Source organism: Ambystoma mexicanum, chromosome 1p (genome assembly GCF_040938575.1).
Source record: "Ambystoma mexicanum isolate Mex_15411 chromosome 1p, UKY_AmexF1_1, whole genome shotgun sequence".
Classification (NCBI taxonomy): domain Eukaryota; kingdom Metazoa; phylum Chordata; class Amphibia; order Caudata; family Ambystomatidae; genus Ambystoma; species Ambystoma mexicanum.
In genome coordinates this window covers 166,185,226-166,212,804 of record NC_090921.1, presented here as the reverse complement: position 1 = coordinate 166,212,804, position 27,579 = coordinate 166,185,226, and the positions used below count along the sequence as shown (strand labels likewise).

Here is a 27,579-nt window from a genome sequence, read left to right as displayed (position 1 = left end):
TCGGTCTCTGACACCGGTTCTGTCAAGGGGGCACAGAGTGAGGTCTCTTGACTGTAATTCCTGTTACCAGCGTGGCCGAGGTCCCTCCGTTGGAGGCTAATTTGGCTGATAGCATGTCTCGGACCTCCTAGGCTATACAGTACCGGCTCTGCTGAGGTTCCTTGTGTCAAGGCTAAAGTGAACACCCATGGCCCGCCTGTGGAGACCCCTGCATCACTCCCACATGTTGCAGTTCTCAGGTGCTGACAAAATGGCGGCCGTTCCCGCCAAGACTACGGCAAACATTTTGGATTCCTCCCTTACACCTACGCCATTGGCTTTAGGTGCTGGGAGCGTTTTTTTCAGGTGAACCTAGTTTTCCTTGTGTGCATCCTTTTCGTCCAGTGTATGACTGGAATTCTTGCATGCCTTTACTGCACACTCTCGCTCCCTGCAACATTTGCGCCCGTGATCTACGTTGATTAGAATGGAAAAGGACCTTATTGGTTCCATCAGCTCCGCCTCTACCAGCCAGCCCGCCTCCAGCTCTTCCTCCTTTGCCTCCCTGGCCTCCAGTGGACAAATCTTCACTAGGGCCAGATGCGACGCAGCTTGACCCGGATGTGTCGGATGACACAGCGGGATCAGGACAGCGAGGACCAGCCCGCTATGTTAGAGCGTTCTACGACCAGGTGCTGGACAAGCGTCTACTGGATGTTACAGTACCCAAGGCACCCGGTCCACAGGAAGGGGTGCTTTCTGGGGCGTTCACCTTGCCTCCTCTGGAGCGTACCGGCTTGTTCTTCCAGAAGGACGTTTTGGCCGAGGTCCTAACCCTCCATACCAGGAAACGGTCACCACAGAGGCTTCCCTTGAAGGCTGTGGAGCCCACACCAGTGGTCTGCATGCCAGAGGCCTCTGGCTGTCGAGGAGGAGGATATCAACTTCAATATCCTGGAGTTACAGACACTGGGCCCTTAAGTGGTTCCTTCCGTCACTGAGGCCCAAAGTGGTGGTGATCTCCACGGACAACACCACCACAATGTTCTACATCAGGAAAAGTGGGGCGGGGGGTGGCACATTCTGTCCCCAGCGCTATCCAAAGAGCCGCAGAACTTGTGGCACTGGGCCGTTGGCCAAAATATGTTCCTCGTCACTCTTCGCTATGCAGGAGTTAGGAGTACCATTGGAGACTCGCTCAGCAGGGAATGCTCCTGCCATGAGTGGGAACTTCGGCAGGACCAGGTGGACTGCATCTTCGCCAAGTGGGGCAGGCCCCTGATCGATCTGTTTGCAACGGCGGCGAGCTGAAAATGCCAAGAGTTTGCCAGCAGATTCCACCAACCGAGGAGACTGGGGGACACGTTCTCCTTCCCGTGGGAAGGCTTGTTTCTGTATGCATTTCCTCTGTTGCCTCTACTGCTACGAGTCATCAAACACACTCCTAGTGCCGATGCAGGATGATTCTTATCGCCCCGGCGTGGCCGAGGCAGATTTTGGACCCGGTCCTTCTCAACCTATCAGTCACCTCCCATCAAGCTGCCAGTAGTTCTAGATATTCTCACCAGAGAAGGAGGCGCAAACCTAAATCACTACCTGGGATTGCTGAATCCGAGGGCTTGGCTCCTGCAGCCCTAGAGGTTGGAGGATATGAGTTGCTGGTGGACTGTAGGGAGGTCCTTGCAAAGGCCAGGACGTTGACTTTGGATCGGATTGATTGAAGGACAACATGCCCGCGCCTATGAAAAATGTGAATGCTAGCGTGTGCCACACCTGGAGTTGTGAATGTTGGCATGACCACACCTGGATGAAGTCCTAAACATTGGGCCGCGCCGCGTCTAGATGGGAATGTAAGGGCCAACAAGTGCCACACTCAGACAGAAATGTGAATGCTAGCATGGTAAAGCTCAGGTAACCCACTATCCAAAATAAGCTCAAACTCTGCATACTTATCTCCCTCAAACTCACACAACCATCTCTCGCACAACAAGCCGCACGCACTTCACAACACTGCAACAACACATAAGCCGGAACAACAGCACATGCGGACTGACTCCGATACCCGCACCAAAGCTCAGCACCCGGTGTATACTGAGCTGAAGCTGCCAACAGAACACCACTCCTCTCACTATCCTACTCCCTCCTTCACCTTACTAACCCATCCCACCTTTTATCTTTTACAGATCCGCCTGGGGACCAATTCCGTTGGTGACGGTGCGCGGTACAACTACCTTTAACATTTAACAAGTGCTACGGTCACAAGTGGAAGCGTTTCGCTATTTGGTGAGGGTCGCAGAAGATCACCCCTCTGGGGATCACGGCCCTGCAGATACTTCCATACTTGCTATCCTTGGCTAACGCCGGACTGGCACACGCCTTCATCAAGGTACATCTGGTGGCTATTTCCTGCTACACCAGGTCTCCAGGAAGAACTTCACTTTGGTCTCATTGACTCGTCAAGGAATTCCTCAAAGGACTGTTGATTTGTCATGCCCGTTAAGTCTCCTGCACCAGCATGGGAGGCATGAGAACTCAACGTTATGCTGACAGAGCTCATGTCGGCGTTTGGGGAGGGCCCTTCGAGCCTATACATCAGACTCTATCAATTTCCTCTCGTGGAAAACAGCTTTCCTTGTGGCCATCACTTCTGCCAGGAGAGTGGGTGAGATCCAGGCCCTATCCTGCAAACAGCCATATCTGACTTTCCACTAATAAAGGATGATGATGCTGACACACCCCTCTTTCATGCCGAAGGTTCAGCTGGAATTCCACCTAAATGAGCCTTTATCGTTTTTTCTGCGAAGCCTTAATCACCGTTTGAAAGGGCCTTAAACTCGCTGGACGTTGCTCGTGCTGTGAAGTTTTACGTGACATGCGCAAAGAGTTTTTGGAAGACTTCTCAGCTGTTTGTGGACTTTGGTCCAGTGAACCATGGGAACACATTGTCCAAGGCTTCCACCTCAAGTTAACTCTCGGCTGCATCACGCACTCATCGGTTGGTGAATCGACCGCTGCCCGCCCATCTACGAGGCCCATTCCACCAGAGCGATCAATGCGACGACTGCGTTCCTGTCTGGTGTGCCGTTGCTGGACCTCTGCAGGGCTACTACGTGGAGGTCCACGCACACCTTCACGAAGTTCTACTGCATCGACAGGGATTACTGGGAGGAGTCCAGAGTCGGCCAATCAGTGCTACACAACCTGTTTGCTTGAGGGCAGTCTGTTCCAGATCTAAGAGTTCATTGTTTCTGTTAAGTTTTGTCACTTCCCGTGGTTGTTTTATGTTGTACTGCTATGTATTTGTTATTCATGAGCATGTGAATCCATGCCAGACCTCATGCTGGAGAAGGAACAAGTTACTCACCTGTAACTATTGTTCTCCAGCATGGGTCTGGCATTGATTCACATGCGAAACCTCCCTCACACCCCTCTGCGGCTCATCTTGGTCAAACTGCGACTTTATGTGCTTTTCAAATCTGAAGATGGCTGCTATAGGAAGGGCTTGGGGAGAGGACCTTCATTGGATGGGGGCAGTATGGCCCAGAGGACAGTGATTGGTTTAGAGGAGAAATAGTTTTTAAGTCAAAGTGAAACTGTTCTTCTTTTACCAAGGATACCTGGCATGATGGGGAATATTCATGAGCTTGTGAATCCATGCCAAACCCATGCTGGAGAACAATAGTTACAGTTCAGTAACTTCTTCCTTATTAATTATGATCATATAATGCAAGGAAAATAAATATGCACAATGCTTCTGTTTGCTCCATGAGCATCAATGCACATAACACAGAAGCTGAATGGCTTCAGATAAATCATGGTTTCAGAGGCTTTTCTCTATAGCCTGCAATTAAATCGGTTTAGTTCAAAATCAAAGGAAGCGTTCTGGTTTCTGTCAAGTAGCCTGACCTTTACACTGCCATACTGCTTTAAACTGGTGCCTATCATTACGCAGGAAAAGAAGAAAGATGTCGTAATTAAAGGATTTTAATGCTTGAAAAGGCTTGGTACTATGCTTATCTGGAGGCCTGCGTCAATCTTATTGTGACCGATAAAAATGCACAAATTATCATCCAATCTTCGGAATTAAATTCCATAGAATCGAAAAAATGCATGCTCTGTCATCTAAGATTTTACCAAAGTTTTATGGCACATGGAATATATATCACTTATTTAATGTAAAGGATCTGTTTCTCCTCAGGGTATGAGACTCCTCCCATCTCTTTAATTTATTGTATTGTTAATGACAACACTAATTATTTAACTAGTTTTCTGCTAAGGGATCTTGCAAGTAAATTCTGAAGAACTGTTGTACACTCTGGGTCCTGAGGGATTCTGGTGTGAACCAAATAGCATATATAATACTTATTTGGGACTACATAGGTGGTACCCACTTAGAATTTGCGTCTGTGGAAGCAATCTACCATCTAATTTCCAAGGATTATGCGATAGTGCCTGCTTCAGTGTTTGGCCGCATCTTGGAAACCTGTACCGAATAGACTGTCGGATCTCATTTCATATATGTACGATTCAACGATTATCAGCATTTTATCTGAACTCATAAGATTCAGCCAGAAAAGTTATGTATTATTGTAGAGAATTGAGATCCTTATAGACCCCATAATGTGTGTCCTTCAGAGTAGCCACAACAAATGGCCTTGTATAACGTACACTTGCTTCCTAACATTAGCGATAGTCCGTTGTGATAGGACAAGTGTTTATGCCATGGAATTTGGTATTAGCCCCTTGCCGGAGTATTCCTTTGATGTATGCTCCTGATAGCTCGGGGGGCTTGGGACAGATGCTGCCATCCCAAGCAACCAGTTTTGTCAAAGCTCCGATTCTGTGGTTGTATTTCTGGGTCAGTCATTGACCATTTTACTGTCTTCCAGGTCACTGTAGAGGAAAAGAAAAAGGACTAAAAGGGGAGAGAAATGGCTGCTGAGACCCTCAACTTTGGACCAGAATGGTATGTTTGATGGAGATGGGTGGGGAGGGTATTGTCAACTCGTGTCTATATGAATTACCGTTATAAAAGTGTAAGTTGCCAAATCTTTGTACAGAGAGCAAACACGATACTGTACATTTGGTTGGTAGTTTATTTTACTATAGGCCTTGTATCTGTAGTGACAGTTTCCTTTTTTGCACCAACATATTTTGACTCTTGTACAAGATTTGTTCTCTATTAATTAGTCTGGTATTTTTGAGCTTGCTTTTATTCAAGGTAAGACCTTTTGTCTAGTGTACAGCTACCCGTTATTTTGCTATGCAGTGCTGTTGTGCCAGGTGAGTGGGAGTTTAGCTTTGTTGCACTGTTCTTGCTTTATTCACGGCATGGTGTAGTTGGTGTGTGGATAAAATGGATTTACTTCTTTAAACCCAATGGATAAAATCGTTCCTCTCTGACAGAACCATTAAGGTCTATTCACCCAAATCTGAAGCACCACCCACCTTTGTCACCTGCGGAGTACCGCAAGGCTCATGTGTGGCTCCCACTTTGAATAACATCTTTACAAAGCCTCTGTGACCGACTTGATGGCCTGGGTGTCTCCTACACCATCTACGCAGACTACACCCAGGTCCTCATTCCCATCACAGGAGACCATGCCGCTGATACCTTCACCCTCAACGCCATCTATCAAACCATACAGGCATGGATGGCACATCACGGACTGTGCCTTCACGAGTACAAGACTGAGATGTTCCCAACTTAGCCTTGCCAATCTCAGCACGGCATTCCAATCATTCAACATTGATGGCAACACAATTGGTCTCCAACCAGGTTAAAAATTTAGGTTTCTACCTAGATTCCTTTCTCACACTAGCCAAACAAATGAACGCCACCATGTCTACCACGGCCTACACTTGTAAACTGATTAACACATGCTGATTAACTGACAGCTGCATAACTCTGGCCAAATTCAAGCTCCAAAAAGCCGGCGGCAGCAGCTTCCCATCTATGGTCATCAAACTCTGGAACGTCCTGCCTATCCAACTCAAAGCACAGGACTCTTTTTCGATCTTCCGCAAGCAGCTTAAAACACACCTCTTCACACACAAACTACTCAACTAACTTACACCATGGGCGTATCCCAAAGGTACTAATCCCACCAATTAAGTTAGACTTTGGTAATTTTCACAGGGGTGAAATCTACAGACTCTGATAATGTATCAAACGTAAACATTGTAAACGAATGTATTGCGGTAACGTGTAACAATTGTGATTATTTTTATGTAAGCAAGCGCCCAGATGCATTTTGGCTTGGCGCACTATACAAACAACTAAAATAAATAAATAGTTTCAAAGTGAGTGCTCTCTGCATGTAATTATTCATTTTTTGCAGGAGTTAGAGTGGTTATGTAACATTTTCTTTGTCCTGGACTATGTGCCAGGTGGATTACTATCGCCATTAGTTGCTGATGGCTTCCCCCAGTGTGTGGCCTGTTTTATGGTGGTTCTATAAAAGTAGGGGGGGGGGGAGTACCTTGGGTGGAAGGGGAGAGGTTATCTAGCCCCATCCTTGCCGCCTCATTCTAGGCAGTTTACAGCCACTCATTAAATCACACATGCTTGCTTTAATGGTTTGGAAGTCTTTTTTGCTTGCTGTCTTCCCTCCACCTGAATGCCTTGTTTGAGTTGACCTTTCTGATTACTGTTGGTCCAATTGCTTGTTTTTATTCCTGCAGGCTCCGTGCGCTGGCCAGTGGCGCCGGTGTTACGTCACCTCCCCCTTCTCCTGCCATGCCAAAGTACAAGCTAGCCGATTACCGATATGGGAGGGAAGAAATGTTAGCACTTTATGTCAAAGATGATAAGGTAATTGTGAACATGGCATATTCTATTTTTATTGCAAATCCTAGTTGCCTCCAAAATAGCTTTCTGTTCCTTACTTTCTGTGTGCACATTTTACTGGCATTTTTTTAAATTTTTTTTTTATTGTGATATTACCGCATATGGGTTTTTTTACACATTCTTCATAAAATTGCTCAAAATCCATTACAACATGTTAATGCAAATTGATACAATTTTCACTTAAAAAAGAAGAAAAAAAAGAAGAAAAAGAATTAAACAGTCAAGAATAAAATATCATACGAACGCATCTCTCATCCAGTACATTAATTGAATTACCAATATTTTTGTGTGATGCAACCTGTATATTGCAAAACTCTTATTACGTTTAATGCCAATTTGGTTTCATGGCCGACAATCATTCTTTCCCAAAAGGCACTTGATAACCGATCAAATGACCTGACTGAATTACCCAGGTATTTAACCCTTATGTCCCAGGTACCATTGCAGAATCTCAATAGGTGCTCAAGCGTTTGTTAACTTGGGTCTGAACATTCCATACATAGACTCCTGGTCTCTTCTGTAAGTCCCCATTTGGTCAATACTTCGCCCCTTCTTGATCAAATTCAAGCGTACTCGCTAGAAATTCTGCCTTCCTTTCACATCTGGAAACTTCCTCAAGTACCTAGGAACAAACCCCTGCTCTTTCCCATACTTGAAAAAAGATGTGGAGATGGAAGAAGACCTTACTGTGTCATTGTGGTGATAATCTTATTGTGATGGCTTTCTTGACCTTCAGTGGGTTTGTGATCAATGTGTGTTTGTCTTGTTCACAATAACTCAGTAGATATTCTGCCACCTGTCTAAGTCCTCTCAAAGTTAGGGAGGTATCTAAATTCAAGTTATCTAGAAGGTCTTCGTACAATGTATTAGGCATAGACGCCACAATAGACCTATATAAAGAGAGTAATTTCCATTCCGCTGCGCTCTTAAGAGATTTTAGACCTAATTCGTATCTAAGAGTGGCGGTCTGTAGACCTCTGGGCAAACCTAATACCTGTTTCCAGATGTGACTCTCGAGTTTTCGCCAATCTATTGACCATAATAGGGATTTTGCCTCGGTTCCATATAGTAGCGCAGGAATAATTTTTTGCCATATTAATTATTGGCATAATGGTAAATTTACCATACAGATTCAAGATCATCCTCATCTGTGCTATTAGTTGTGTACATTTGGTCAATAACTCTCCATACTGTGTCCCAACTGCAGGGACCGCATGCAGATTAACGCTAAGGTACACAACTTCTTTTGCCACTGGAATCAGACAACCACCTACTGACCAAGGATATCTGGCTCCCTTAGTACCCTTACTTCCAAAGGTTACAACCCTTGATTTCTCCGGGTTTACCACCAAGTCATTTACTTTCATGTACGAGTCAAGTGCATTTAGCAATTTTTGCAGACCGACGGGTGTCCTGTCTAGTAGGATGTTGTCTGCATACATAAGCCTTTGAAAACTTGATAAGTGAGACAATTGGGGCCCGCAGATCTGGATGCAGAGGATTTATTAAGTTCAGGACATCTTCTCTATTGAAATTCAACCCCCAAGTTCCACCGCCACCCCTAAAGATCGGCACTCCCTGTGGTTTTTGATATTTGTTGCAGAAATGGGTCAACCAGCTCAGTTCAGATACATTATTCATTTGAGCTGTGTCTTGATCAATTTTGAGTGGGTTAAAAAGAGACCAAAAGTTACGTGACGAGTTGTTTTGCAGAACACGCAACATTTCTTCATCGTTTTGCCACAGCTCTTCCCTATGATGTCTGGACCAACTCCTAAAGTTGTTTTTTATTTTTTTTATCTCCACTGCAAGGTCTAGTTTACTCCGTGCCATCTTTCTAGCTAATCGTAGTTGTCTCCTTGTCTCACATTTTCTTTCCCATATTGATTCATCAAAATGATGTGTATGGGTTTGCTGATGACCCTTCTGAATGCTCTTAGGGCAATCAATTGACCATATGAAGTCATGGAAAGTGAGCGGCATGCAGTTTTGATATAGGGCTTCAGGGCGATCCCAATTATGGAGTCTGTCCAGACCATCATTTAGGCGAGCACCTTCCCTCTGGTATTTAACCAGGCGATTTTTCTTGGCATTTACGACTACTCGATTGTCCCACACCTCATTTGTGTCCCTATAGCTCCAACTTATTTGTGTTACTAAGCGCTTATGGTCACTTGTACCCCCATCTTCAACGGCAAAGTGTGTACTTTACCCAAACCAATTTGTGGATAAGAAGACCTAGTCCAGTGTTGACTCTGTGGGCCCCTCCCCTCCCCCAAGTGGTGGAGGGCGGCACGCCCCCCTCTACCGATCCATTTAGGAGTTTTAAATCCCATTCATCAAAGAAATCCAAACATCTTCTGCCATTGGTTATTTCTTTCATTCTTCCCTTGCCAGATTTTGTTTAATTTTAATGCATTGTGAATTTAAGTCACCTGCAACTATTATAAAGGAGCCCGGGAAGGTAATCCTGCTATCACTAAGGACCACTGAAATTGATTCTAAGAATTCCAGTAATTTTTCCCTGGCCGGGTTCCAGTATAGATTGATAATTATCTCCTTCGATGGTGAGTTACCGGGGAGGGTGGCTGCTCTTACGAGAATTCCTTCTTGTTTATAGGGTATGACTGTAATTTCACCAAATACCCTTCTGTAAGCAATCAATAAACCCCCCATTGGTCGACCCTTAGCTTTACTATATGCTGGTTGAATTGAAAGGTTAAAACCCTCCAGTTCTGGTGTATTTCCTAACTAGGTTTTTTATAGTAAAATAAGGTTGCTCACCCCGAATAACGAGGCTCTCATTTTGCTGTTTCTAAATGAACTAGAGCCTCGTGTATTCCAACAAGTGATTTTTAGATTTTTGCTACTAAAGAGATGCCAGCACTACCCCCAGCTTCTGACATACTTGCATAATTATTTCTGGTTGCATTGGCCAGGATAGTGATTGGGACCCCTCTTTGGATTGAACATCTTTCGTTTTTTGCTGTCCAAGTTGTACAAAAGGAGCTTTTCCCTGAACAGCTCCATTTTCCTCGACTCCTTCAACTAATGTCATAAGGTGGCAATTTGTCATACACCTCCAGGCTTAGACACCGCAACTTTTCTCTCATATTTAGAAAAGCCTTTACCCCCGTTTTAGAAACAAATCCAACTTCAGCTAAAGTAATGCGGCCTGGTTCAGGAAAGCAAGCATAATCAATATCTTTTGATGAAAATAGATATAGTTCGGGAAGTTTTTTAACTAATGACAAGATCGCTCCCCTATTCAAAGGTTTTCCAGACTGTTTGTTTATTTTCTTCATTAGTGAACCAAAGTCTAGGGACCGCGTAAGGTGTTAGTTCTTCTTCGGAGATCACAGTATTTCCAATCATATCTTCGGAAGATTGTATTGTCAATAGTGGAGTCCCACTCCCTTCATTTTCAATTCCTACGCATTGGTCTGGTTTCTTAGTCTCCAATTTAGGTACAGAATCTTTGGTTCCACTCTGTAAACAGTTTGTCTGAGGTTCTGATATACCAGCTGTACTTGCAGCTTTTGCTCTTGTCATGTTAAATATTGGGGCTAGCCTCACTCCTGTCTCTCGGTATTAAGGCTCTAGAAGCAGTTTTCTGTTTAGGTAAGAATATGGGTGCAAGTTTTAGCAGCTTCTCTGTTTTTGATCTGTCGGCATCCTGCTGATGTGGATTTTTGTCTGTTTGTAGATTTAACTTCCGTCTGAGTTCCCATTGATTTTCTATCCGTATCTGTTTCTCTTACTTTTTCTGGAACAGTATTAGCAGGAATTTATTTCTTTTGTTTTTTTTTGCTTATTTGATACTGTTCCGCCCCAGGATTCATACAATAGGCATTCTATTTCAATAATCTGATCGTTCTTTTCTTGTTCAATATGATTTTCTGGGTTTTTTCCAGGGTCCGAGATCCCTTTTACAAAACTATTTACATTTGATCTCCTTATTTTTGAGCCCTTCATATTTTTTGTTGTCTTGTCCTGTCTGCATCTAGACTTAGAAGGCATATGATTTGGTTTTTGATTTTTCCGCCTTTCCCTTCTCCGACTTTTATGATTGCTGTGTACTTCTTATCCATGGAGTTTCATTTGCAATTACTTCATGTGTTGATATCTCAATTATTTCAACTTGATTTTCTGGGGACTGTTCAAATAATAAATCTGTGACTTGTGCCAGTCGGCAGAATTTTTCCATCACCGATTCTGATAGGAGTATCATGAGCAGGTATATATTCGACCCTAGGTGATTGTCATCTTTTTTTGTTGTCATTTTTCTGCTGTTTTAAAGGGTTTGTTTGTCTAGAATTAATTTTTAGTAACAGATCCTTAATCTCAGAGTCCTCTGTTAACAAAGAAGTTAGTTGTTGTTTTATTTCACTTAGATCTTCACTTTGTTTAGAGAAGCCATCTTCCATCCTTGTCAATGTGGGTAATACTGAGCAATTTATTACATTACTTTGCCATACCACTGTGAATTCAAATTGTTCAATGTCTTTTGCCATTTCCATCAGGATTCCTGTATGTGTCTGAACATGCCTTTTGAGAAGTTCAAACACTTTCACCAGTGAATTCAGAACATAGTTCAAAGCTGGTAGGGTTGAGTCCCCTTCCTTAGAATCTTGGTTCTTGCCCCCACGGGGTGCCGAAGATCTATGGGCGAGATGATCTATTTTTAGTTCATCAAATGCAGCTGACTCTCTTCGAAAAGTTTCTGTTTAGTTCAGTCTCTCTCCTTGATATGATGGATTTTGGGTTAAATTCAAAACATGGTTAGGAGTCCTTGAAAGATCTATTACTGAGATTGGTAGTTCTGATTGTCTATTCTCACTAATTGAGTTGGAATCCTGGTTTAACAACCTCACTGAGTTTGAAGTGAGAGCACTCAGGCTATTATGCCTTTGTTTCTGGAAATAATGATCAATAGTCCCTTTTATATTTGTAGATGTAAGGGTGAAGTCCCTTAGTAAAGTAGACAAAGTGTTTTTAATTGTATCTCTCAAGATTTCTTCTGCTGATATCTTATCGACTTGAGGTACTCGATGAATTTGAGCCTCTACTGAGTTAGTATCATTTGTCGGGGTTGTCAAAATATCTGGGCCTGGGATGTTTTCTTCAGCCTGCAGAGATTTTTCCGCATACACGCCATCCCACTGAGGAGCTTTTAAATCGTCGGCAAAAGGACCGCTCCGCAGATTATAGCGAGAGGACATCTCAGTTTTGCAGAGCTCTTTATGAAATATCGTGCTAGAAGCTCAATATAAATTATTTGTTTTATGTAAATGTATTTTTATTCAAGTGCAGTTCCGCCCTTTATCTTAGGAGATGAGATGATTAAAGAAAAAAGAAAGGAAGAGGGATCAAAGGAGTACTATCTCCAACAGTCTCCCTTTTTTTTTCTCGCCTTTATTTCTTCTAACTTTTGCCTATAGTTGGATTGTGTTAGGTCTGTTGTTGCAGTGAATTTGAAAGATAAACCAACACACAACACACAGATGCCGCTGTGTTGTGTTTATTGTGGTGGATGCAGTCAGATTATAGACACAATTCTTTTGAGTCTATAATGGTGCAAAAGAGCCCGCAGAAAACCACCACTCTGCGGGACTCTGCACACGTAGTACCACCTCTGTCACCCAGTAAGTGGGATCAAAGAAACCCAGTCTCCCACTGGTTGCCTACACTAGGCAGCCCACAATTCACAGCGCACTGCCCCCTCAAAATGAGTGTCAGCAATTTTCCCCTTCTTTTCAACAGTCCAATCGGCAGGTATAAGCATGTACAAGGATCAACGAACAAGTAGGCGAACTCCAAGTCGCATCCCTCCTCCCCCTGCTGACCACCACTGCCACCCTGCTCTCAGGCACTTATCCACCCGAGCTCAGGAAAAACTCACTCTGTTTCACTCGGGGTCACTCAGCTCAGCTCGGTTTTGCTGGCGTTCGCTTCTTTCACCGGGCTGTCACCAGCTGCTTGGCTACTCGCTGGCTGGCTGCTCACTTACGCACCCTTCTCCGGTGCCTCACCTGCGTCCGTCCGTGTCTTCGTAGTATTCAGCACACCAGCCCAAGCTCAAAACTGGGGCTCAGGCTAGGGTAGGTTGAAACCGCGAAAACTGCTGAGAATCGCACACTGTGTCCCCAGGCTCTCAGCGTTTGCAGCACCTCCCGAACGAACGATCTCAGCAGACGCCGCAACGGACTTCCCGTTGGAGGAAGGAACCCTGCACACGTCACTGCCCACTGTCAAGCCGCACTGGGATCTGGGAACACAAACACAATCCAGCCGCTTCCGACAGAGGCTACGTCCCTCTGGCATTTACAGGCATTAACATGTTTGACATACAAGTTATTGTAACTTTTGCCCATTATCTTCAGTTCTCACTCAGTTTGTCCTAGCACTGTAAGATCTTCAAAGTCAAGGCTTTGATCTGAGATGTTTGCTCCAACAAATACCACTAGGTTCAGACAATAAGTAGCTTATCTTAATCAATCTGTTTTACAGTTAATAAATTCACACTGTATGCTGCCACCATTTCATTGTCTCTCTCCCATTCTTCTTGTTTGTTTTTATTTTCTCTTGTTTGTATGATTGCCTTCGGTCGGTTTCACCTTTTGCATTAAATGTGGACTTCGTTTCCAGGCAGCTGCATTTTTGATCATGCTGCGATGGGAAGAGTGAGTGCAGGAATGATAAATACATCATGAAGAGGAAGTGAAAAAGGAGATCAGCTATCAGTGTACACGATATTGCTTGAAACCTTTATATTTATTTCACCATCTTCAAACCTCTGTTGGTGATTGGGCATTGTTAGGTAAGAATTAGTGCAGTTCATCTGGTATGGGACTACACAACTCCTCTCTTGGTATTAGGTAACCCACCTTTTAATATAGGCCTGTACTACACAAGTTGGTAGTGTGGCTGAGCAGCCAGGCCTATCTTAAGAGGGGAATTGTGAGTAGTAGATCTGTGCAATGAAACCAATAAATGCAAGTATCCAATTAAACACATATGAACTAAGTTATATAAAAAATAGGTATTTATGCAGATATTTAAAGCATTCTTTAAAAAGCAGTTATTATCGAACAGTAATTTCAAGTTGGGATTCAATTCAAAAAGTGAATAATAAAGCAAGGGAGTAATTCATTCACGTGTTACACATGTTCCAACACCCGGAGGTCATTTGATGTCAGTATAGCATTTATATATTATCAACTTTGCAATATTGAGTTTTGAAGGAAAGGTTAGGTTAGAACAGACTTATAAATGATAAGAACAGTTGGATGCTCACAGAGGGATGCAGGTAGTCTATTAGCCCAGCATTAAAGTGTTCAACATTTAAAACCTGTAAGGGAACAAGCACTGCCAAAGCCAATCGGTACAGAAGGAGGCCTTTAGGTAGCCTGGACAGCCTAGTTCAATGGACAAAGTCACATTTCTGATGCTCTTCTTAGAAAATTGTTCTTAGATAGTTGGTGTTCAAAAGAGAAATCACAGCAGCTCAAGTCACCTTAGAAAGCACAATCTGTAAGGCCTATGCAGGTAAGTTGAGGTCAACTAAGTGTAAGGTTAAATCGCACTCACAAAGATGGGAAGCACACCAAATGACAATAGGATAAAATACCCCAACCCTAACAGTACCTTGAAAATGAAGAAAGTGTACCAGCTGGCTGCATTTGTGATCTAACTCAATGCAGTAGGCCCTTGTTCCTTGGTCGTGATGACGAAATGGAGGACGTCTGGCATGCTCCTGCGGCAGCATTCAAGAGAGGGACTTGGCAGCAATGGATTCCCATCGATTCAGCAGCTCCTTGTGGTTTTGACCCCTTTACCTCAGCGCCAACGAAGAAAAAAAAACTCTGGTTTGGATTTCCTTGATCCCTCTGTCCTGTACAATGGGGAGGGGGACTCTGGCCACAGATGTTTTGCTTCTGTACAGTCCTCTGGATGCCCACGAAAATCTTCCCGATTCGGACTTTGGAAGACAAGGCACTCACAAGTGGTAGGGGTACCCCGGGTATAGGGCTTCTGCTGCCTTAAAGTCGCAGCAAGTCAGGGGTTGCAAGAAAATTGTTGCTCGAGGCTAGCTGATACCACCAGCCTAAGGGAGGAAGTTCTTTACAGGTCTTCCCTGTCGATTTTGAAAACTGGGTCTGCAGAGCTTCAACAGCCACTTTGCGATCCAGGAGGGTGCTGCTGTCTTCTCATGTTCTGCTTTGGATGTTGTCCTCCAATGTTCGACTCTGCTTCTAGTCCCAAAAACCACTTTTTTGTGCAAGTTCCCATTCATTCACAGCGCTAGGGTGCAAATCACACCGCACAGTGGCTGTCCTCCAGGACAGCCAGCTGGCCAATAAGAACTGGTTTCACTCAGGCATACCTAGAGACAAAGGACAGGGAAGTTTCTGGTCCCTGCCTCACTTCCTGCCTTTCCAGACACTGGAGCCTGGGCGGGTTTCGGGGCTTTAGCCCGCCAAAAGCAAACTACACAAAGGACTCACACCTGATGCAAACAGAGGAAAAGCCTAGAAGAAACTAACAAGAAATGTTGAAAAAAGAAGACTGGGGACATTTTGGGAAAATGGTCACCGTTGGGTGCAGCACTGCAGCTGAGGTATCGGCCTGCAGATACATGTCACTACGTAGTAAAAAAGAAACCACTGCCACCAGCCATTCAAGTGAGTTAGTGTAACAACATGGTACATAAGGAATGGGTTAAAGGAATTACTATGCAAACACCCGCCCCTCCTAGCACTCCACATAGGGTGGTATGGGCTGGACCCATAAAGTAAAGTCAAGTACGACGGGTCTTCTTACTATTCTTGGGAACAGAAGTTCACCCAAATAATGCAGTTAAACATTAAGAGATGTCCAAGGGACATAAGGTGCTGTGTGTCCCAATGCAAAAGCAGATACCTATGGAGTTTACCAGACTCCATAAAACAGGAAGAAACATTGAAAAGTATAGTCAGGAAAACATATGATCGAGTTAGAGAGAGGTCCCACCCATTCAGGAGTAAAAACTAAAAAGCCCTGAGTTCACCAAGAGAGCTGGGGGTCCCTAAGGTTAAAGACTAATGGATGAATCTCTTGTTCCAGTCGTTCATACTTTCTGGAGAGGCCATCAGCATTTTGGTGATTGCATCCTGACCTACGCTCAATGGTAAAATCAAACCCGTGGAGGCTGATAGACCAGCTAAATAATTTAGGATTTTCCCCCTTCATATGAATTAACAATCTCAAGTGTTGGTCTTTTTGAATAAGGAAAGTAGAACCATACAAGTATGGCCTTAACTTCAAAACGAGTGGCAAAACACTCTCTCTCTATAGTTGCCCACCTTGTTTTACGGTCCTTCAGTTTCCTACTGATGAAGCATATAGGGTGTTCGGTTCCTTGCTCATCCAGTTGACTTAAGACTGCACTGATCCCTGTATTATAAGCATCTGTTTGTACTATGAAGGATTGGTTGTAACCAGAAGCTCTTAAAACTGGAGCTTTGCAGAGGGCTTGTTTCAGCCCTGCTAATGGCTTGGCACACTCCTCATTCCATGTGACTAAGACATTTTGGAGAGGAGATGACATTCGGGGGGGGTAGGGGATGGGAGACGCTATGGTCCCATAGTTCTCAAAGAAATTTCTGTAGTACCTAATGAGACCTAGAAAGGATCTCTCTTGGGTTTGAGTATTGGGGGTTTCCCAGCCCTGTACAGCATGTACTTTGCTAGGCAAGGACCTAATCTCACCACTTCCTACCTCGTGTCCAAGGTAGACCACTTAGCTCTGACTAATTTGACATGTACTTGCCTTTATGGTCAAATGGGCCAGTTCATATCCAAGGTGATGAAAATGCTCTTCCCAAGTGGGGCTGAACACTGCTGTGTCATCCAAGTATGCATGCAGAAGTCCTCTAACCCATTCAGAACTTGGTTCACCGTCCTTTGGAATGTAGCAGGTGCTTTCTTTAGTCCAAAAGGCATAACCCTAAACTGGTATTAGCCTCCCGGGGTGGGAAATACAGTTTTCCCGTTGGCATGGCCTGTCAGTGCTATTTGCCAATAGCCTGAGGTCAAGTCAAATGTGCAGATGAACTTGGCAGATTTAAGTTTGTCTACCAGCTCATCTGTCGTTGGTAAAGGATGGGCATCCGTCTTTGTGACTGCATTTAGAGCTCTCTAGTCCACACAGAATCTCAATTCCTTGGTTCCTGCTTTTGGAACTAACCCATGGACTTGTATATGGCTCTAACCCAGAGGTCAAGCATCTTGTTAACCTCCTCCTTTGAGTTCTGACATGATCAGACATTCTGTTGCCCCTGCTTTTGACAGGGAGACTGTCACCAGTGAGGCTATCGTGCTGGCCCCAAGGGGTCAGGCCTGGGAAGAGAGAAAACAGGAAGGCAAACTGACTGAACAGAGCTTTGCATTCCTCCTGTTGTTGCCGATCTGAAGAGCGTTTGACTCCTTCAATCGTCTCATCTGAAGGGTGTGTCCCCTGAAGAGATCAGGGAGAGGCTCACTCCTCCTCTTGATCAGAAACAAAGCTCCCAGTTCTTGTCTAGACATAGGCCTTCAGACGGTTAGTGTGAAGACTATAGGGGTCCCCTGGGGGTTGCCCAAGTCCACTAAATTATTCACCTCTCCAAGTTTGCCTACAACCTTGAAAGGTCCTATCAATTTGCCCTCTGCCTTGGAGGAACCATAACCAATACTAACTGGTCTAGAGTAAACTCCACCATGTTGGCTTTCTGTTTGACCAGAGTCTGACCAGCTTTTAGGTTTTCTGTTGCTTCGATCATTAAAAGTACCATCCTCCTCCTGAGGCCCAGCACATAGTCAGTTACCCGGACTGGCTTCATGGATGAAGGACTCTCTCAAACCCTCTTTAATCGGAGCCAAGAGGCCTCTGATTGGATGACCATAGTGGAGCTCAAAGGGGATTTAACCCACTCCAGTTTGAGGCACCTCTCTGTAAGCAAATAAAAGGCATGGCAGTAAAAGGTCCCACTTACTTCTCAGGGGTTCTTCCTACGCACCTATCATGCTATTCATTGTCCTGTTCAACCACTCCTCCAACCCATTTGTTTGAGTGTGGTAGGCAATTGAGAACTTGTAAGTTACTCCACAGTTCTTCCAAATTAGATCCCTTGTCAGAGACAACTTCCTTAGGAAACCCATCCCTGGTAAAATAAAAAAAAATACCAAGGAGAGGCTTAGCCACTACTTTGGCAGTAACATTCTCCAGCATTGGATCTTAAATGGAATCGAATGATGTGAATATTTTTTTTTTGTTTTTTATTGAAAAACGACAGTTTCTTTTTTTTTTTTAATCAAAAAAGAAAAAAAAAACTTTTGTTTCAAACTTTTGTTTCATCTTCCACACGTCGTAGCATAACGAGCCTCGTCTGTGGCTACAGAGAGTCAGACGTACACGCAACCATCTCAGCCCTCGGGTTGGACGTTCCTTGTAGTTGGGGGTGGGGGGAAACCTCAGGATAGCGTTCAAGTAGTTTACGATCGCGCAAACATATTTGGCATTTTGTCCAGAAGAAATCAGAAGCCACCAAGTAGACATATCTCCATCCTTAGGGGCATATTTGCATAGATGAATAGAACGCAGGTCATCAATGGCTGGACATATTAGAATTAAATGTTTCAAAGTTTCAACCGAAACTGCACAAAAGCGACAAAGGTTATTATTTACATTGGGCTGATTCCTTTGAAGTAGAATTTCCTTCGTATTCAGCGTATTTAAGCGGAAGCGAAGGAATTGTTCCCGGTAATAACGAGTATAGCATTGAGTCAGGTAATAGGGCTGGCAGTTTAGTTTTTTTTTAGCATTGCCTAGCCATTGGGAGGCAGCGAGGTTTGTATGTTTTTCCACATTAACAATCCATGCCCATGCTTCAAATTCTCTTTTGGCCACTTGAGGACGGGAAAATAGATCAAAATTGTTAATATCTGCAGCAGCAATCAACTCTTATACTCCATTGATCCAACAGGCAGCTGATTTTAGTGCCGTCAGAGGCGGTGAATATTCTATAGGCTGGCGCACTGCGCGCTTCTCATCTTACGCCACAACGAGATGGACTTCCAGATCACATGGGTAAAGTGAATTCAGCGTTAGTTCATGACGTATCAACATGATTGGAATACAGTTCGGAAGGTTGAGGACACGTCTCCAAAAGAGACCCTCTAATACTGTAACGCTCACCTGATTCCCGCAGAGGCGCCGGTCTTGACTGGGTGAATGCCGTATCTTCAAAGGTGATGTGTAACACACGTTTGGCTCTTTGGGCTGGACCTCTGTGCACTGTATGTCTGACTCGAAGAGTAAGATGTCTTAGGTAAGTGAACGCAGAGCTCTCCATCTGCCTCTGGGCAGGGTGCCGTAACCAGTTTCTTCACTGGATAAGGGTGCAGGCCTCTTGACCTCAGAGGACTGCTGTCCGTCGTTACCTGCACGAACGGTAAGTTCTGGGCACTTCAAATGTCTTAAAAGTCTTTTGTAATGATATCTCTTGTTTTGCAGGGTTCCGGCGATGGCGGATGGCGGGCTGATGAGAGTTGAGGATCGAACCCGCGTAAGTAATAGAAGTGCCTGGAAGCACGTAAGTAAACGCTTGTAGCCTGCTTCACGATGCACACTAACAGTCCCTTTTATCTTGCAGGTACAAGTTCGGAGCTTTAGAGAAGCTAAAGGGTGCTGGAATACCCACTGGATTCGGCGTGGGAAGGAGTAATGGCACGTGAGTAATAAAGTTGCCCAATGTCTTTAAACGCACCTTCTTTTGTCTTTCAGATGCGGGATGCAGCGCCGAAGGCCTCCGGAGCGTGCGAAGAGCTGGTAAGCTTTTGTCTTTCAGATGCCGGAATGCAGTGCGAAGACCTCCGGAGCATGCGAAGAGTAGGTAAGCCTTTGTCTTTCAGATGCCAGAATGCAGCGCGAGGTGTTGGTGACAGCCGATGGACCAGGTAAGAGATGCGCTGCCACTGAAGACCGTAGTGCTAACCTGTTCTTTCTTTGTCTTTACAGGTGCTGCTGAAGACTGGATTCCAGGATGGTAAGCCTTTGTTCCCTTAGGCCCAGGATCAGAAGCAGAAGACACAATGAGCGTTCTGCTGCAGAGGATGCAGAATAACGCAAAGCAAGATTCATCCATCTGGTGTGGTTTAAATAGCCTCCTGTAGTGCTTAAGTGTCTCCTTCCACAGCCACGCCTAGGTAAGAAAAGAGTTCCTGCTTTCCAGAAGAGTTCCAGTGTTCTGAACCTAGGGAGTGGCTCGTGCCCCACCCAACAGGAAAAGTAGTCCCAAACAGAAGAGGATCAGGGGTTCAACTGGCAGGTAAGTAAGCAGCATGGTCTGCTGCAGGTAAGTCCACCCAAGCATTATGAGCCCGGCGCTTCCAGCGCTGGGACTGGGCATCTTTCTGAGCCTGGTGCCACTGGCGCCAGGACAGGGTCCAAAAGGTCCCAATTGGGACTGGCTGGCACTCGGAACCGGGGTTATGGGTCTGCTTCCAAGGGAGTCGGGCAAGTCCTGATCTTTTGGAAGCAGAGATCATGACAAATACATTCCAGTTTTGCTCTCTAATATTCCATCCTGCTTCTGCACCAAATGTTAAGATGGGTACTACCTTTTGGAGGTAGAATGTTCGGACTGGAGTCAGGGAAAATTTTCCAAAGATTTTGTTGATCTTGGCCGCTTGTAGCGCTAGACCTACGGCTTTCTGTTTTAGATCTTTTAGCCATTGTGCTTCACAGATTGAGTTGTTAAATTCAATACCCAAATAACAGATCGAATTGACTGAAGTTAACGGCTGACCACCAACAGCCCATTTGAATGCACGGGCTCTTCTGCCTGATGTAGGTCCAATAGACAAGATTTTAGTTTTGTCTGTATTGATGACAAGTTCATTATTGACTAAGTAGTTATTCAAGCAGCTTAGAAGGCGTTGGAGGCCGATCTGTGTGCTATCAATCAGAAAGAGATCATCAGCATAAGCGATATAATGAACAGAAGTCTTATTTAGACATGGGGAAAGCAGTGGGCTTGTTCGAGGTGAGTCGGGAGATCTGCTAAAAATTTAAATAGGTCTGCCGCGAGCGGACAGCCTTGCTTGACTCCTCTTGTAGTTGGAATACTGTCAGATAGAACACCATTCTTATTGATGCGAACTCGAAAAGAAGTGTTCGTATGCAGCGCCATTATTGGATTGAGGATGGCCATGGGGCATTTCCATTTAATTAATTTCGCCCATAACAAATCGCGATTCCATCAAACGCTTGCTTCATATCAATGAAGGCTAGATGAAGTTTGGTTTTACGTTTAAGGGCGTTCAGTTTCAGGGCAGTTAAAATTGAAAGGTTTACATCTACTCCTGTGCCCTTAGAAAACCCTGTTTGACGAATATTAAGGATTCCTGAGTTTTTTGCCCAATTCACAAGTTTCAGTCTCAGATTGGATCCAAAAAGTTTTCCAATGGAGTACAAGAGGGCATAGGACAATAGTTTTCAGGTTTGTCCCAACTGCCCTTCTTGTGAATAGGGATCACGATAGCAGTTAGCCAGGACTCAGGCAAACGATTGGATTCAGCAATCTTTTGGAAAAGACACTCCATGAAGGGGGCCCAGATTTGTGGATTTTTCTTTAGCGTCACATTGCTGATCATATCTGGGCCCTCAGCGCGTGAATTTTTGAGTAACTTAATGGCATCCACAATGTCAGTGTGCAGCATTTGCACATCCCAGGGTGCTGATGTGGCAACAAAATCGATTTTGGAAACTTGGAATAGCTGTTGAACACTGACCCAAAATGGTTACACCAGGTGTCGCCAGAGATGGTGTTCTGCGTTGAATTTGCTCCGCTGTACGGGCCCATATTTAGAATTGTCCAAATGTTGCGTGTATTCTTTGTGATCAGTAGCTTTATCATCAATTCAGCACGATCTTGGTCAACAATAGCTCTATGGGATTTCATCCAATTTCTATAAGTCGTGCGTCTAGCTTTTACTTCCTCCAGCTTAATCAAAATGGATACATTTTTTTGGTTTTTTATTCTGCGGACATCTTTTCTGAGCTCTTTCTTTTTGTCATCAAGCATTTTGCTAAACAGATTGTGGAGTTTGTGTTGCTGGGAGCGATCTTTGATGGTTATGATATAATTCATGAGAAGCGGAGTGTAGTCTACACAATTTGGCGAGTCAAGCAGGTTTTCCGTTAAAGAACAGATCGCTTTGACGTTTAGTCTTAATCGGTTACTAATTTGTTTCTACCGATTCGGAATATAAGGGCAAAGAGGTCGACTCCGTCAATAGGCAATCGAGTTTTAGCAGTGAATGATCGCTCTTAGACGTTTTCAAGGAATGTAGCGAAATGACTTTCGCCTCAAAATTGCTGGAAACCCAGAAGTAGTCAATGATGCTATGCGTTGCTTGGCGATGCAAGGTAGGCTGGGCCGGTATGTCACCCCGCGCATTGCCATTCAACAATACACAATCATGCGACTCCATTACGTCAGTCCATCACTGTTCTTTCTCGCCCAGCTTCTCATAAGCGAGCTGGCATTAGGAGTTGGTGTGTGGGTCATGCTTGAACCACGAGCCATTTAGATCACCACAGCAGATTATAATCAGATTATTATAATTCACGATTGCTTCATCCATTAAAGTACTTATCGCTAAGGTAAAGACAAATTTGTTTATTTTTGCTGGATTCCAGTAGCAGTTCATAAACAACAAGGACAAAACTGCTTTTGAGGTGGCAGAACGTGAGTGCATAATTGATCCTTGAACATAAGGGTTAGGATTGGAGCATATTGGTGTGGACCAATCTTGAGATAGACGGACCATTGTCAATAAACCTGCATGTGGTCTGCCTTGTATGTTTTTAATTGCAGGATTGACCAGTGTGGCATAGCCGTCTCGCATCGGAGCATCAACTAACCAAGTCTCTTGCAGACAGACGGCAAACACATCATCTAGTGGAACATCAAAGTCCTGAAACAAATGCTGGAACCCTCGGGTGTTCCACGACAGGATGGAGAGCATGGCATTCTCCAAACCCGATCATGGCTAATCCTGATTCTGCAGTCTCTGGTGGCTCGAATTTTTCTCAAATCGAAAGCGAGAATCCTTTGGTCGCACCTCAGCAGGCATGCTATTGCATAAAGTTTTCGCGACTGCTGTTTTTTTTCAGTTGGATGGTGAGCCGGCAGCACGGATTAAGGCTTCTCCGAGGCGTGTCAGGTTCGAAAGAAATGTCAAAGCCAAATAACAATAAGTCTTCGGCTGCTTTGAGAAGTGTGTTCCGTACGCCAGCAGCGTCGATATGTAGAGGACCGCATCGGAGCAGCTTTCTGTCACATATTTGACAATTTTGATATCGTCCGAATTAATCAGCCGCAGAGGTGGAATATGTTTAGTCGCGAAACATTTGCGCGATTAAGGTTCAGCTCATTGTCATCGTTATGTATGTTTTGAAGTCTCAATTTGCGCCTACAGTCCTTTGCACGGTGTTGAGGTAAAACATGTGACCTCAATGGGGAACAGTTTTGATTTTTGCGTTGATTTGAGGTGAGTTTTGGATTCAACCTAGACTTTGCTGCCAAGCGACTCAGGTCTTCCTTTTTCGAAATAGTAGTTCGACGTCCTTGCACTACTTGCCACTTCGATGTAGAGAGGCTTTTCCTGGTATGGGCAGCACTCGCGAGGAGCTGCGTTTCCAATGACTGATCTTCATTGAGATGCTGCGACTGATCAGCATCACTTGGATTTGAGTAAGTAGAAAGGTTACACAGATCTTGGGAGTCCGAAGATACTGAGATAAGTGAGGCACAATCTTCAGAGATTAAGCGTCGACGCTTTACACCATGGTTTAAAGGCAGCATCGTTGTATTATTGTGTGATGATGAGTCTTTCGCACCCTTATTGGGGCGCTTAAAAAGGCCTAGCCGCGGTGCAGTTGTCAAGTTTCTTACAAAAATTTTCGTTGCTGGATGAGATGCCACTTTTGCTTTCTTGGCTCTTGTAGTCGATTTGGCAGATTTTTTGCTTGAGCCATAGGCCTAGCAGAAGCCTTGATGGTAAAAGATTTTGCCGGGCCTGCAAAAATACCAAAAGTGGATGAGGCGCTTTCATGGTGGTCTAGTTGAGGTGTGGCTTTACTCAGAAGAGTTACATCATGTGTAAGCACGTCCTCCGCCTCCATAGGCTGATGGGTCGCTGACTGGACTTGTGGAAGAGCACAGTCTGAGGGGTAAGAAAGACTGCCCACTGTTGGAGGGCGAGGACTTGGACTATCCATAGATTGTGATGTGATGCACTCCATTTGAGAAGCCGTTTGGTCGGAGTGTGTTCCACGTTGCATCGCAGGTAGTGGCCTGGAACAGGAGACAGACTGTGGAGCAAAGCATTGCATGTCGATTTTGGGCTGTTCCGGTCTGTGACCTGGATTTAACAGAGGAGCAATCTCGCTGAACACCTCCAAAAGACATTTTAACTGAAGGTCATGTCTCTCCTGTTGTAAAGTCACGAGGTCATTGAGCCGGGATTGCCAGAAAGAGCTAGTCTTTTCCAGCTTGCACATCGTGCTGAATGAACTTAGTAAAGGAGTCAATTTGATCCAATTTCGACGATAAGTTCGATAGAAGGACCCCTTGATCCCCAATGGTCTCATTTAAAGACTCGTATAGCTTAACAAACAGAATCATCGCTTGGGACGATGCTGCAAGCACATTGTTATGCAACTGGATTGCCGCACCAATTGACAGATTGATTTTAGAATTCAGGGTTTTTAAATTTTCTTTACCTGGGGTTAGAACAGTTGAGTGGTCAATGGAAGAAGTGGAGCATTTTGCAGGCGTGGCTGGTAAGTCTGGAGTATTGTTCCTTTTTGCTGGTGTATCTGAGATATTTTGCCCTTTTGCCCTTTTGCACTGCTGCTGGCATCTGATGAACTCGCATCGCCCTGCAAATGCAAGACGTTTCCTTTATCATGAGGCCCTAAGCGTGACAATAATTGAGTTTTCAGTGTAGAAGGGACCATTGAGGTTGTGGGCAAATGCTCCAATTTTTTCTGAGCAATACGTAGCTGCAAGGTATTCAGGTTTGGGTTCGCACGGTCGTCACTCAGTAGCTGATTATGCGGGAAATCGTGGAATTGCCATTTTTGGGGTAAGGTTTGAGCTGGTCTGTCGATAATAAACGGCGGGAGGGCAGAGAGTGCCTTGTCACAAATGCCACCAGAAGTCGCCGTAGCCGGATCTACTGCATTTTGAACTGCAGGGGCTTTTTTGGAAGTCTGAGTCGTCGCTGATGGCTTCTGTAGCGATATTGAGGCTGAGAGCATATCTTCAATTGACGTAAGTCTTGGTATTAGGTGAGGTTTATTTATTGAAGCGAGCGAGCAACTGCCTGGAATAAGGTGAGCATGTGCCGCCATGACATTGCCACCATCATGTTGGACAGCAGAAGCAGCACTGGCATCACTGATAACTGGAGCAGAGGAAATTTGATCTGGTTCAACTGAAACAGGCTTCGCAGGAAGTGATCGGCCACCAACATTGTCTTGCGTAGATGAAATATTGGGTGGAGCCACCGGGATTTCTTTAACTATTAATTTTTCCTGTGTGGCAGAAGTAGCACTCATAATTTCTGCATCTGTTAGATCAAATGGAGAGTACATTTCAGGAAAAGGAAAATGCTTTGATGAAACAGCATTCGCTTCCACGTACTCCACTGGCATCGACGGCATCGGGGCAAGGTCAGTAAGGGAGAGCAAGGTAAGCAGTTTGAGCGGGTTTTGAGAGGACGCTGTGCAAGTTGGACTTTGAATCAGGCTAGTATCTACTGGCCCAACAATGTCAACAGTGTCAGTACCGCTAATGACCGAGGGAGCTTCGTCTTGATGGACTTGGACAGTTGTTTGTACAATATGCAAAGACGATGGGGCCACAGAGGGCACAGAGGGCACCGGCTTCGAACATGCTATCGGCTTACCTTGAGACTTTAGCGTTGCGGCAGCACAATTCGGCAGAGCAGTCCAAGGATTAAGCATGCGACGCTGCAACAGCGTCTTGTTGCGTGTTTGCGGTCCACTCGAGGAAGGGGTCTTCTGGTTCGCAACCATCTCCCTGAGCGGCCCTCTGACGCACTCAGGCGAACTGGGCAAACTGGGACTCAGCCGGGACTCCGCTCCGCGCGGCAACACAGTATTTGTATCAAAGGAGTAGAAAGAGGACTCCACGGGTCGCTGCAGCTCCTCCCAGTAGCACACACACCAAAAGTCTCTGGGCAAACTGGGACTCAGCCAGGCTGGGAATCCCCAGTTACTTTGATTTTGTACTTTTCCTGTGGAAAAACATTGACACCTTGAGTCGTTGGGGGTGCTTTTGGTGCCCACCAATAAGACATTGAGTGTATAGCTCCGCCCCCGCAGCTTCCCCTCAGATTTCAACCATCTTCCTCTTAAGTCCCGTTCCCTTTCCTCCATTCTGCATGGGCATCCCTCGCGAGGTACGGGAGATGGAACCTTTTTACACCAGAAAAATCTTCTTCCCCTCTAAATCTAGAGGCGCGGCCCTGGGAGCATGCGCTGCCCTGACTGCACCCTGTGGCGCCACACCTCAGTCCGCTTTTCCTGCGTCGACGGGAACAGGCCGAATTCAGCATCGCTCCTGGGTTTGGCTTTGGCCATGTAATTCCATGCACTGATTCTTCCTCTGTCTTCTTTTGTCTTTTATCAATTGGGTACTGGGACCTCAGACGTCACAGCTCCTTCCCGGCGCATGTCGACCTCGACAGGATTCAGCAGGTGCCCATCCTGCAACGTGCTCTTCTCGACTTCAGACCCCCACGCCCTCTGCCTACGTTGCCTTGGCCCAGGACACAGTTGGCAAGCCTGTTCGGCGTGCGGCTCGCTGTCCTTGAAAGCGCTGAGGAACAGACTAGCCAGGTGGAGAGAGCTCTTTCAGCGGCCTCCTCCTGAGGATCTCAAGAACTTCATGAAACATCGATCCAGGCCTGAGGTAGGGACTATATTTCATCAGCACCCCGCAAGGGAGACTACCTCCCTGGGCCTCTCCTGTGCAGGAGGTGACCGGTCAGGTCCTTATACCAACACACACACGCACACGCACACGCACACGCAGTCACTAGCTTCTGGGCTGAGGGGTCCTCGGATCCTCCCGGTGCCAGTGTTGATGGGGCCACTAGGCTCTGTTACCGGGCATGCGCCCGAGTGCCTCCGCCCTTGTCGAGGGGCTACGCCGTGTTACCGGCAGTACGTCCGAGGGGGCGCCTGAACGCAGATCTACCTCGGGGTCGAGGTTGGTATACCTACCGTGCCCGAGGAGCGGGGCAAGTCGCACACCTCACACAAGACTTGGCAGAGGCTAGCCACAGCGAGCAAAGCAACACGTCACAGCCACGTGGTAGGTAGGCAGCTCAACAAAATGGCCGATGTGCCAGAAAAGGACACCAATTCGACACCTCTGCATGACTTCAGTGAAGGCGCATCAAGGTGGGACTGGCATCAAACAGGTACTTGGCCTACGGCCTACCCTTCTTATGAGCAAGGCTGTTTTCTTTTACGTCCGTATGTACAGGGTCGGCAGCGGCCTCAGCTGCCTCTAGTTACCCCGTCCGTGCCCTCCTCCTCTTCCTTCAGCCAGTGTGGACCGGATCTTCGAGAGGTTCCTCAGCCTCATGAAATCTCCACAGATGGGGGGGCTTTCATCAAGGACGCA

At 45.4% G+C, this 27,579-nt stretch overlaps 1 protein-coding gene across 4 annotated transcripts in view; it reads left to right on the top strand.

Moving 5' to 3' along the window:
• The window catches only part of GIGYF1 (GRB10 interacting GYF protein 1), a 1,784,248-nt gene that overhangs the window by 129,258 nt on the left and 1,627,411 nt on the right, over positions 1-27,579 (top strand). For all 4 annotated transcript variants that reach the window (XM_069645982.1, XM_069645992.1, XM_069646001.1 and 1 more), the window contains 2 exons: positions 4,869-4,945; positions 6,664-6,793. In XM_069645982.1, coding sequence (XP_069502083.1) covers positions 4,911-4,945; positions 6,664-6,793 — 165 coding nt within the window. In that variant the 5' untranslated portion in view covers positions 4,869-4,910. The remainder of the gene's footprint in view (positions 1-4,868; positions 4,946-6,663; positions 6,794-27,579) is intronic.